At 45.2% G+C, this 13585-nt stretch overlaps 1 protein-coding gene across 6 annotated transcripts in view; it reads left to right on the top strand.

Moving 5' to 3' along the window:
- Positions 1–13585, top strand: part of mettl6 (methyltransferase 6, methylcytidine) — a 32139-nt gene that overhangs the window by 395 nt on the left and 18159 nt on the right. For 3 of the 6 annotated variants that reach the window (XM_072509814.1, XM_072509813.1, XM_072509818.1), the window contains exons 1-3: positions 4–288; positions 6022–6384; positions 10807–10941. In XM_072509814.1, the coding sequence (XP_072365915.1) occupies positions 4–288; positions 6022–6384; positions 10807–10941 (783 nt within the window). Of the gene's footprint in view, positions 1–3; positions 289–335; positions 444–6021; positions 6385–10806; positions 10942–13585 lie in introns of those variants that run through there. The other 3 variants (XM_072509816.1, XM_072509817.1, XM_072509815.1) reach the window with 3 other exon arrangements.

Below are 13585 nucleotides of genomic sequence, written 5' to 3'. Positions count from 1 at the left end.
CCGATGTTTTTTTTTCCCCAACTCGACCGACCGAGCGCCCGGCGGCGGCGTCGGCCGTTAAATTCAAACAGTAAACATGCTGATGTCGCGCGCGAGCCGCGCCCGCGCGCACCGATTGGGAGCGCCGGCGCGCGCCCAGGACGCAGCGGCGCGCGAGCCCGAGCGAGGCGCCCGGTGTTGGTGAAGGCGCGGGGCCCAGGACGGCAGTGGCGCACGCGCGGTCTGGGACGTGAGGCGCGCCTGGGTCCCATCATTCCGCTGTTCGGTCGTTGGGGGTACGTTGGTTCGGTAAGAAATGTTTGGGCTGGAAGGTTTGAATCTGAGAATTTTGTTTTTCTGCGGATGGTTCTCTCACGCCTCCTGCTCGGGCGCGAACAACAACTTGTATTTGCAGGGCGCCCTTTTAAGCATTGAGACGGCTCAAGGTCCATTGAGGTTGCCAGGTAATTATGTTGATAACTGGCGATCTCTTGAGGCACACCGATTGCTAAGTGGCTGTCTCTGAGATACCGCGAAGTTAGAGGGAGTTGCAAACAGGACAGAGTGGTGATTTAAAGCAGAGAGTGCTGGAAACACTTGAGCAGGTTTGGTAAGAAACATTGTTGATGGGCCATAACCTCAGCGTCCCGGGTGGGGGAAACTCCTCTCGGAATGTCACTATATGGACAGCAGTTAGAACCATAGAATCCCTACAGTGCACAAGGAGGCCATTCGGCCCATCGAGTCTGCACTGGCCCTCTGAAAGAGCACCCTAACCCAGGTCCACTCACCCACGCTATCCCTGTGACCCCATCTAACATTTGGGCACTTCCAAGGGAAAATTTTGCATAGCCAGTCTACCTGACCTGCATATCTTTGGACTGTGGGAGGAAACCGGAGCACCCGGAGGAAACCCACGCAGACATGCGGAGAACGTGCAAAGTTCCCACACAGTCATCCAAACCTGGAATTGAATCTGGGTCCCAGGTGCTGTTAGGCAGCAGTGCTAACCACTGGGCCTTCCCAGGCGTACAAACGTCCTCTGACCCTCTCTCAACACCTGCTGTCTCTCCGCCCTCCATGACTGTCACTTCTCCCCGTGCCCCACTCGTGTCTGAACCCTTCCCACCCCAATCTCTGCTTCTCCGCACTCATGTCTGACCCTTCTCTCTCTTTCCTCCCCCCACCACTCCCCCAATTCTATCCCTGACCTGTCAATTTCAATTGGGATGAGAACATAATCTGTGCCAGGTAAATTGGAATCAAAGATCAGCAGACAAAATTGCAATGAGCTGAATTTAAAAAGGTGATTGTTTGGATAGAGTTGAGGTACATCCCCACAAAGGGGAAAGATAGGACAAACAAAGCCTGAGGTTCTGAATGACAAAAGAGACAGAACGTAAGATGAAGCAGAACATGTCTGCATATGACTGAAGCCAAGGTGAATATAGAAGGTTTGTGTGGGGGGTGGGGGAGAGGTGACAATAGTGAAAAGGACATGTTCCCTCTTTGTTTCTTGTCTGAGAAGCAACCGGCAGCTAGCATGACAAGGAATCCAAAAGTCTTCTATTGGCATTTAAACATTAAACTGTGGGAGGAGGAGGGATAGAGTTGATAAGGGACTAAAAAGGGAATCTACACATGGAGGCAGAGGGCTTGGCAGAGATATAAAATTATTACTTTGCATTTGTCTTTACCAAGGAAAACGATGCTGCAGATGTCACCGTGAAAACGAGGTAATTGGGATACGAGAATGAGTAACAGTTTAAAAAAAAATAAATTTAGAGTACCCAATCCATTTTTTCCAATTAAGGGGCAATTTAGCGTGTTCAATCCACCTACCTTGCACATCTTTGGGTTGTGGGGATGAAACCCACGCAAACACGGGGAGAATGTGCAAACTCCACACGGACAGTGACCCAGAGCCAGGATCGAACCTGGGACCTCGGCGCCGTGAGACTGCAGTGCTACCACTGCACCACCGTGCCGCCCAAGAATGAGTAACAGTTGACAAAGAGAAGGTATTCTGCGGTTGTACTTAAAGTTGATAAATCACCAGGGCCAGATGGGATCATAGAAATTACAGTGCTAAAGGAGGCTATTCGGCTCATTGAGTCTGCACTGGCCCTTGGAAAGAGCACCCTACCCAAGCTCACACCTCCACCCTATCCCTGTAACCCAGTAACCCCACTTAACCTATTTGGACACTACGGGCAATTTAGCATAGCCAATCCACCTAACCTGCACATCTTTGGACTGTGGGAGGAAACCAGAGCACCCGGAGGAAATCCACGCACGCACGGGGAGAACATGCAGACTCCGCACAGACAGTGACCCAAGCCAAGAATCGAACCTGGGACCCTGGAGGTGTGAAGCAGCTGTGCTAACCACTATGCTGCCATGCTTCCTACATGAATGGGAAGGTAAAGGTAGAAATTGCAGAAGTACTGGTTATAATCTTCCAAACCTCCTCAGATACAGGGTGGTATCCGAAGACTGGAGAATTATAAATGTTACAGTCATGTTCAAAAAGGGTAGAAGGATAACCCCACAAACAGACAGCATGGTGGCGCAGTGGGTTAGCCCTGCTGCCTCACGGCACCGAGGTCCCAGGTTCGATCCCGGCTCTGAGTCACTGTCCGTGTGGAGTTTGCACATTCTCCCCATGTTTGCGTAGGTTTCGCCCCCACAACCCAAAGATGTGCAGGGTAGGTGGATTGGCCACGCTAAATTGCCCCTTAATTAGAAAAAATTAATTGGGTATTCTAAATTTATGAAAAAAAAGGATAACCCCCAGAACGAGGATGGATTTATTAAAGAAAATCAGCATGCATTTGTTGAAAGCCAATCATGTTTAACGTACTTCGAGTTTTTATGATGAGGTGACAGAGGGTAAATGAAGATAATGCGGGTGATTCATGGACTGGAAAAGGCATATGATATCGAGCCATATAAAAGACGTGTCAGAAAAGTTGAAGTCTGGAATAAAAGAGTCAATGGCAGCTTGGATACAAATTTGGCTGGGTGCCAGGAAATGGAGAGTAGAATTTACACCTAGATTTGGGTGATAGGAGGTATAGTGGCACAGTGGGTTGTGTCGAAGTCCACAGACCATGCATTCATAACGTGGGCAAACAGGTTGATTTTCAAGCTGTAAAGCCTTTCAACATACCCATGATGGGCACTAAGAGCAGGAGAGTCTCCTGATCATCCATGCTTGATGCAGAGTGTCCCCTCGAGTCTCTGGTGACAGGCTTGGGATCTATTCCAAGAAAAAAAAGCTATGGAAGCAGATCTCAGCACATGTTTTGTCTGCCTCATGCTACCAAGTGCAGGAAGAGAAAAGGAGAAGAAATTTGGGTGCAAAAGGCACGATTTAAAAATTTGCAGATGACACCAAATCTGGCGGTATGTTGAACTGTAGTGATGGATTTTAAAAGGACGTTTAAAAAGGCTGGTAAAATTGGCAGACACGTGACATGAAATTGAATGCAGAGATGTGTAAAGTGATACATTTTGTTCATAAGGAGAGACAATATAGAATACAGTACACAATTCTAAAGGGAGTGCAGAAACAGAGAGACCTTTTAAAAAATAAATTTAGAGTATCCAATTATTTGTTTTCCAATTAAGGTGCAATTTAGCATGGCCAATCCACCTACTCTTCACATCTTTTGGGTTGTGGGGGTGAGACCCATACAGACATGGGGAGAATGTGCAAACTCCACACGAATAGTGATCCAGGGCCTGGATTGAACCTGGGACCTTGGCGCCATGAGGTAGCAGTGCTAACCACTGCACCACCATGCTGCGCTAGAAACAGAGAGATCTGTGGGTATACGTGCACAAATTATTGAAGGTGGCAGGGCAGATTGAGAAAGCGGTTACTGTAATGTACACAGAATCCATATGAACATAGGAATTAGGAGGAGGAGTAAGCCACTCAGCCCCTTGAACCTGCTCCGTAATTCATTAAGATTATGGCTAATCTGATTATAACTTCAACCCCACATTCCTGCCTACCCCGGATATCCCAGGGGAACAGCTACTCCTATCCACCCTGTTCATGCCCCAGATAATCTTGTACACCTCGATCAGGTCGCCCCTCAGTCTTCTCTGCCCCTGACGTCTGCACCTGACATGCCTACTGCCTCTCCTCCTTTGAACCTAATTCAAGTGACATAGTGAGGACCACTTTTCCCGGGGAAAAAAGTTTGGAAAATACCGCTATACGCAATACTGCAGATGTGATCTCACCAATGCTCTGTATAACTGAAGCATAATCTCCCTATCTTTGTAATCAGTTCCCCTCATAATAATTGATAACATTCTATTAGCTTTCCTAATTTCTTGCTGTACGGTATACTAGCTATACGCTATACTAGCCTTTTGTGATTCATGCAGTAGGACACCCAGATCCTTCTGCATCTCCAAGTTCTGCAACCTCTCACCATTTAGATAATAAGCTTTTTTTTTTACCAAACATTTTATTAAGGCATTTATGGTTTTATAACAACAAAAGATATAAATACAAATGTAAACATAATTCAGTACATAACACCCCCCAACCAACAACTATACACAGCTAATACACACAATTCCCTAAACTAAACTAACTCCACTTATCCCCCCCCCTTATTGTATCTGCTAACAGTTTAGTTTTCCCCGAAGAAGTAGATAAACGGCTGCCACCTCCGGATGAACCCTAACATTGATCCTCTCAGGACAAACTTAATTTTCTCAAGCCTGTGAAACCCGGCCATGTCGCTAACCCATACCCCCGATTTCTGGGGCTCCGAGTCCCTCCACGCTAATAAGATCCATCTCTGGGCTACCAAGGAGGCAAAGGCCAAAACGTCAGCCTCCCTCGACCCCTGGACTCCCCGGGTCTACCGACACTCCAAAGATCGCCACATCTGGACTCGGCGCCACCCTTGCCAAAATGGACCATTTCACATTTTCTCACATTATACTCCATTTGCCAGAGTTTTGCCCACTCACTTAACCTATCTGTCCCTTTGAAGCTGAAGCCTGGGCTTTATAAATAGAAGCATAGAGTACAAAAGCAAGGAAGTTATGATGGACCTTTGTAAAACACCCGTTCGGCCTCAACTGAAGCATTGTGTTCAATTCTGGGCACCACACTTTAGGAGGAATGCTTTAACATTTGCAAAAATGATCCAAGGATGGGGGACTTGAGTTACATGGATAGATTGCAGAAGTGGGGCTGGTTTCCTCAGGAAAGAGAAGACTGAATGAGATTTACTAGAGAGTTCAGAATCTTATAGGGTCCAGAGATACAGAGAAACTGTTCCCATTAGTTCCCAGAGGGTAACATTGAACATGATTAACAAAAGAACCAAAGGCGCTTGAGGAAGACATTTTATGCAATGAATGGATCGGTGATGCACTGCTTGAGTGCTTGAGGTAGATTCAACCGTGGCTTTCAAAAGGAAGTTGTACAACCACCTAAAAGAAAATTTGCGGGAGAAATGGAGAGCAGGGTGTAGTGGGACGAGCTGAGTTGCACTTGCATGGACAGGACTGGCTAAATGGCCTTATTATGTATGGTGATCATTTTATTATTCTGAGCACCCCACTGGTAATCTATTCTCTTCAAGGTACATGGACTGGAAACTGGAGCCTTCTGAAATACACAGATCAGTAACTGCTAGTTTCCTAGATAAATAAACTGGTAGCTAGCGCTGTCTGAGATCCATGGACTGATAACTGGAGCTCTTTGACATATACAACAATCTACAAGCACTGATAACTGATGCTCTCTTGAGGTACACATATCTTGTACCCTTGGGATACATAGACTGATAACTGGCTCCTTGCAAATTGGCTCTCTCTGAGATACAATAAAAAGATGCATAGCATTTGCACCACAAAGATTTCATTATATGTATTCACCAACTTTTAAGAAGTAAATCATTCTTTATTATATTTGAATGCAGCGCCACTAACCTGTGGTGAGGATTGTGTTGTACTATTGAGTTTAAAACTCTAGTCTAAAGCTTCTTTTTCTCTTGCATTAAGAATATCTGGAATATTGAAACCATAATGGAAGACGACATTGAAACAAATGAGTTTTTTGCTACCCAAACATACCAAAGAGAAGGGTTAAACAATTGCTCTTTAAGCAGTAAGGTAGCAACAGTAACACCCTCCAAATCAGACGTGCCTTTTCAAGTCAGAGGGGACAGAGGAAGGATCCTCACCCCTGAAGAAGCAGAAAAACTAATAAATGATCAGAGCTTAGTGTCGGATTTTAAACAACAGAAGCTCGAAATAGATGCACAGAAGAACTGGGATTTATTTTACAAAAGGAACAGCACCAATTTCTTCAAAGATAGACATTGGACAACCAGGGAGTTTGAAGAACTGAAAGCATGTAGAGAAGTAAGTGATATGGGATAAAGAACCTCCAAACTTGAATTGTGTTATCAAGCTGCTAGTTCAGCAATGGGAAGTCCAGTGCAACCTTGCAGAGAGTATATTGATTTTAAGACCACCACCCAGTTTCACCTCTCCACCACCATTAATTCTATCAGTGTCTTGTATGGGAATGCTTATGAGTAAATGAGCCTGCATTTTCTTAAATTGTATGTTGAGAAAATGGAATCCATCTTATGACGCTTCCGGCAAGAAGTCCGTGCCCTTGGTTGCAATCTCGTTATCTTCCCAACCAGTCACTTAAATGATGCACAAGCTTATTGTTCTGCTATTCTGTTATACTTCAAAAATTCTATACCCTATTAGTAAGTTCGCAGACAACACAAAAATTGGTGGAGTTGCAGATAGTGAAGAGGATCGGCAGTGGAAACAGCAGGATATAAACTGGTTGTAGTCTTGGGTGGAGAAACGGCAGATGGAGTTTAATCCGGACAAGTGTGAGGTAATGCACTTTGGAAGGTCCAATGCATGTAGGAATTACACAATAAATGGTAGAACTCTTGCGAGTATTGACAGGCAGAGAGATCTGGGCGTGCATGTCCACCGATCACTGAAAGTGGCAACGCATGTTGATAAGGTGGTCAAGAAGACATATGGCATGCTGGCGTTCATCAGTCGGGGCATTGAATATAAAAATTGTCAAGTCATGTTGCAGCTATGCAGGATCTTAGTTAGGCCTCATTTGGAATAGTGTGTACAATTATGGTCGCTACACTACCAGAAGGATATGGATGCTTTGGAGAGGGTACAGAAGCGGTTTACCTGGTATAGAGGGCATTAGCTATGAGGAGAGGTTAGATAAACTTGGTCTGTTCTCACTGGAACGACGGAGGTTGAGAGGCGACCTGACAGAGGTCTACAAGATTGTGAGTGGCATGGACAGAGTGGATTGTCAGATGCACTTTCCTAGGGTAGGAGAGTCAAGTATTAGGGGACATAGGTTTAAAGTGCGTGGCGAAAAGTTTAGAACAGATGTGCGAGGCAAGATTTTTACACAGAGGGTGGTAAATATATGGAACGCGCTGCCTGGGGAGTTGGTGGGAGCAGGTAAGATAGCGGCATTTAAGGGGCATCAAGACAAATGTATGAATAGGGTGGGAATGGAAGGATACGGACTCCGTAGGTGTAGACGGTTTTAATTTAGGCAGGTACCATGGTCGGCGCACCACCAAGACTGCTTACTTCCACCTTGAACATTGCCAATCTCAACCACCTACTGCCACTGAAAACCTCGTCTATACTTTTGTGACTGAAAGATTTGACTCCTTAATGTTCCACTTAAAGCACAGCTCAACCACAACTCCATTGCCCATAACCTTTGCTGCATTGAGTTCCAATTGCTCATCACCGCATACCTGCTGGCATCCACTAGCTCCCTGTCCCTAGCATACTAATTTCAGAATCAATTTTAAAATCTATTCTTAGCCTTCCCTACCTTTGCATTCAACCTTGCGTTCTACCTCCTGTCTTTTGGTCTTCTGATTTAGGTCCTCAGTACATCTCCCCTTGTCACTCATCCGTTGCCGACATACCCTTCAACCTTACTGTCTGAACTTCCACCCAAAGTTTCTTCACCTTTTTTTTTTTAAAAAAAAAGTTATTAAATATTTAAAATTATACCAAATATTACAAAAAAATTAAATTTTTTACAAATTTGCCGATACGACATACAAGAAAATAATGCTAAAAAGAGCACAACCCCACACAACCCATACCCCCGCCGTGGGCCGCCCCCCACAGAACTGACGGTGATTAGTTCCTTAAAATAGGCAATGAAAAGCCACCACCTCCGGTAGAATCCCTTGACCTCACGCTGTATTTAACCTTCTCCAGGTACAGAAACTCCATTAACCATGCTGGGGTTGGGGACCTCCATCCCAGCAAAATCTGCCTCCGATCCTGTCTGAGGCCCCAGTGAGTCCGACACCCCAAATATGGCAACCAAAGGACAATTCAACATTTAGAATCGTCGACATAGTGCTAAAGGAGACCCAAATGCTCACAAGTTTTTGGACAGGACCAGAGCATGTGTGTGCGATTGGCTGGGTCCTCGGAACACCGGTCACACCTATCCACCTCCAGGGAAAACGCTCATCTTCGCCTCAGTCAGGTGTGTCCTAAAGACTATTTTGAGCTGGATCAAGCCCAGCTTCGCACACAAGGACATGGAGTTCACCCTGCAAAAGTCCTCTGTCGTCTACTATGGACCCAGCTCCCCCTCAGCCTCGTTTTTACCCCATCCACTAGCCCCACTTTCTCTGACAGAATCCACCCATTGATGCCAGATGTGCTACCCTCCTCCGGCCCAGCAAGTGAAACAAACCTTTCCATTAGGGACATCGGCACCACGGGGAATGTCAGGAAGGCCTTCTGTACAAAATTCCGAACCTGGAGTTATCTAAACAAATTTGACCCCACAAGCCCATATTTCCCTGTCAACCCCTCCAATCTGGCAAATCACCCTTCCAAGAACAAGTCTCCTCATCTCTTCAGTCCTTTTCTTCTTCCTCCCCCATTCCCCAACAAGGCATCGAATCTCGGATTGGGATGGTACGACCCACATTCCACAATACTTATCTTTTTTCAACAGGAGGCAATTCAATGCCTGCAGTAGTGTGCTGGAAGGGAGCCCCAGGTCAGTGAGTCCTTCATGAAATGTAATCATTTTTCATTTCATTTCATTTTTCAAATGAAAATTGCTTATTGTCACAAGTAGGTTTCAAATGAAGTTAGTGTGAAAAGCACCTAGTCCCAACATTCCGGTGCCTGTTCGGGGAGGCTGTTATGGGAATATGTCCATCAGCAACGGGACCAACTGTCCAGCAAATTTCTTATAAAAAATCCACCGGAAACCCATCTGGCCCGGAGGCTTTACCTGTTTGCATCTGCCCTATCGCTGCTAAGACTGCCCCAGGACCTAGCAGTGCCTCCAACACTTTGTCTTCCTCCTCCCCCACCACGGGAAATTCTAAACCTCCAAAAATGCCACTATATCCGACCTCACCACTGGCAGCTCCGACCTGTAAATATTCTTAGAAAAAACCTCAAACGCACCATTAACTCTATCTGGGGTGGACACCAGCTTGTTGCTCGAGTCCCTGACCTGAATAATCTCCTGAGGGGCCACCTGCCGGTGAACCAGGAGACGGCTGACCTCCCCATATTCCTAAATAATCCCCACCGAACGCCGCAGCTGGCACGCAACGCCTTACCCGTAGACAAGATTGAACTGCGACTGCAGTTTCTTCCTATTCACCAGGAGCTCCAGGGTAGGTCACTCGAATATCTGCAGTCCACCTCCAGAATATCGTCAACTAGCTTCTAGCACTCTTCTCTTACCTCCCTATCCATGTGCGCCTTTTATGACATAATCTCCCCTCTGATAACCGCTTTCAAGGCCTCCCACAGCGTAGAGAGACGGACCAATTCCCATTGAGCTCCACATACTCACCTACAGCCTTAGAAATGCATCCACAACGCCCCATATGTGCCAGTAGCCCCACGTCCAACCTCCATACCGGCCGTTGAACAGGGCCCCTCTCTAAAACTAAAACCAAATCCACCGAATATTCTGCCTTCCTCACCCTGGGAAGAAGGACCTACCCATCAAAGATAAATCTACCCTGGAGTTTACCTTATGAACTGGGGGGAAAAAATAGAATTATTTATTCTCCGGCAGCATGAACCGCCAGGGGTGTGTCGTCGTCTCTCCCCTTTCCCCCCCCCCCCCCCCCAATCTCTTCCATAAAATCTAACCTGCACTACCCCTGAAGGAGCCAATGACTTTGGCCTAGAACAGTCAGTTTCAGCACACAGTTTATATCTCCCCCCAGAATCAGCTGGTGTGTCCAAATCCAGGGTGGTTGCCAACAGCTTCCTTATAAATGCCACATTGTGCCAATTCAGGGCGTATACATTTAGCAATACTACCAACCTATCCACCAATGACCCAGTACCATTCACATACATGCCACCCAGATCTGTCACAACCTTGTCCACTAAAAATGAACCTGCATGTTAATTAAAATTGCCACCCCCACGGGCTCTACTGTCGAAGCCCGCATGAAATACCTGGCTCACCCACCCCCTCCAGAGTCTGGTCTGGTCCCTCACCCGCAAATGAATTTCCTGCAAAATCACCTCCTCGGCCCTTAAATTCTTCAGGTAAGTGAAAACTCTCAATGTCTTCACTGGGCCCCCGATCCCCGTACAAAATACCTGGGGCTTCTTTGCCTTTCTATCTGTTTCCCTGACCTTCCTCTCTTGGCTATCTCTTCTAATACTGCTGGGCATGTCTAAAGCACTGTGGATCATTGTGCTCTATTAAATGCAGATTGTTCCTAATATTGTTTGTTTTTCTCCTTGCAGTTTGAGAATCAAAAACTGATTCTCTTGGAAGCTGGCTGTGGAGTTGGGAACTGTTTATTCCCACTTTTAGAGGATGATCTGAATGTCTTCATTTATGCTTGTGACTTCTCTCCCCGAGCTATAGAATTTGTGAAGGTACATGCAACAATGTTTATAATTGTTTTTGTTCAGTTTTTGATTATTTTTTTACACCTTTTGTGCTGAAGTTTTCAAGCTGGAAACAGAGTAAATGTACACTAAATTTGCACAGAAAAGAAATAATGCAGCCAGATTCTCAATGCCATTGATATGAATGTAAATCTTTAAGGAAAGAAAGCAAGAATACGTGCATTTATATAGCGCCTTGCATGACCTCAGGAAATCCAATGCAATCATTAGATTGTGCCCCTATACACACTACTAGAGAACCAGGGAGGAGATAAGGCCATGAAAACATGGGAAAATGGTGCTTCCACACAGCGATTACTTGCAACGTCGATGAGAATTAAGGATAAGATATTTATGCCATGTCTGGGCACCGGAGACACCAATAACACCCTAACATCCTCCCTTCGGATATCAGACCCCTCTGTACCCTTATAGGATCCAGTCATGGATTCTTTAACCTCCCCGTGTTATTGTCTTTTCTCCTGACAAGGGTATGAGATATTTGAACACAGAGGCGAGGGTTCCCCATTAGCTGTTTTGGTAAAAAACGTTTTGAGCCGGTAAAGTGATATGTGGTTTGTGCATAACCTTTCTCTTTTGTTAATATGCTGTAATCCTTGCATATATGAGGAGAGAGTATATTTTAGTCACATCTTACCTTGTTTATAGAGAAGATGAGTAAAGCCTTGGCAGGGTGATGGGTGGATAGTTGGTGTGGTGAATGGTAGGGTTAGATAAGTCCTCACTTGGGTTAAGCAAAGCCCCCAGTTAAAGCTATTTGTATTGGGTTTTTATCTTGCTTTTTTTTTGTAACTTTGAATCTTGAGAACTCATGCTTATCGACAGCCCAGACAGATCATGTAACCTCGGGCGGACTGGGCTCCTTGTAATTCTGCTGTGTGGTTGGCGATTTTGCAGCTGGTGGGAGTAGGGGCAAGAGGGTAGCGTGCGCCTGGGTGTGGTCGGTTAATTCTTACTTGAGTTGCTGAAGTGAGTCTGTATGCTATTCCTGTGCATTGTTGGAGCCCTTCGAGTTGGTGGTAGGCTTGATGGGGGGTGTTAGTCGCTCTCCTCCACATGGTCTTGTATAGTGGTTTCCTGAGTGCCATCCTCGTTGTTAAGTAATGGGTTAAGAGACATTCCAATTAGTTGTCTCATTTATGTTAAGTATCCAATAATTGACACTGATATGTAAAGAGGCTTCAGGTGACCTTTGTGTCAGGTGATGTGAAGATAGAGTTTTGTGCAGAGTCTGTTAAAGTGAAATAAAGGTGTTTGTAAAAAGGAGCAGAACCTTTGACTCTTTATACAACAGCAGCTAAACATCTAACAAATGGTAGCAGAGGATGGTTGCTGTGCAAATGTGAAGCGTTGAAAGATACAACTTTTGCAGACCAAACCCAGGAGTGAGTGAGCAAAAAAAAAAACACGGCTGAACCTAGGATAAAGATGGCCGGATATGACTACCCCCCCTTATTTTCTGAAAGGGGATCATACGGCCAATGGAGAAGTGCAGTAGTTATGTGGACTAAGGTAACTGCCTTGGGAAAGAGAAAACAAAGTATGGCATTGGCTCTTTCTCTACCTTATGACAGTAAAATCCGAAGCAAAGTGTCTTCTGAGCTGGAATTGGAAGAGTTAGACTCAGAAGAAGGTCTGGAGACTCTATTACGTTATATGGATAAGATTTATAAAAAGGATGACTTGTTAAGTGTGTATGAAGCATGGTCGGATTTTGATAGGTTCTGGAAAATAGAGGAATTCTCCATGGAAGACTAGATAATGGAATTTGGCAGACTATATAAAAGGCTGCAGAAACACAACCTGGAATTTCCACAGTCTGTGTTGGCCTTTAAATTACTTGACTGTGCTAGAGTGAGCAACAAAGACAGGCTCCTGGTTTTGACAGGAGTTCAGTTTGTGGATAAGGATACCTTATTCGATCAGATCACAGAAGCTTTAAAAAAGTTTCTGGGGAAATGATACAAATAGGTCAGTCTGCAATAAAGCAGAATATGGAAGATACACTACGAACAGAATGGCAAGTCGCACGGCTACAAACAAGTTCCAAGACTATAGAAGGAGATCGGGATCCGGAAATTATGAAGACAGAACCCCAGTTAGAACCTACAATAGGAAGATGAACCCCAGAAATGCCCGGGATATGATATATCGATGTTTTCGATGTGACTCTCACCATTATGCTTTCAACTGTCAAACACGTTATAATAGAGTGAAGCGACACATGACACGGAAGAATCAGAAGAGGAAAAAGATAGTGACCAGAAAGAAGGCATTGTCCTATTAACAAGCAGTTTTACGCCGATAATGAGGGTGCTGGTTGCAGAATTCCTCAATTGTGCTGTATTGGACAGTGGCTGCACATCTACTGTGTGTGGAATTGACTGGTTAAAATGTTACCTGGACTCCTTGAATGCTGAAAATCGTAACAAGGAATTTGAAAGTTCCACAAGTTTCAGGTTTGGGGATGATAATACTCTGAAGTCGCTGAAAAGAGTGGTGATCCCTCGCAATATTGCCGGAGTGAATCATTTCATCAACACGGATGTTGTATCAAGTGAGATACCTTTGCTTCTGAGCAGACCGTTGATGAAGAAAGCACACATGAAAC

The sequence above is a fragment of the Scyliorhinus torazame genome, chromosome 6 (assembly GCF_047496885.1).
Source record: "Scyliorhinus torazame isolate Kashiwa2021f chromosome 6, sScyTor2.1, whole genome shotgun sequence".
In the NCBI taxonomy this organism is placed as follows: Eukaryota; Metazoa; Chordata; class Chondrichthyes; order Carcharhiniformes; family Scyliorhinidae; genus Scyliorhinus; species Scyliorhinus torazame.
This window is presented reverse-complemented; position numbering and strand designations above follow the sequence as displayed.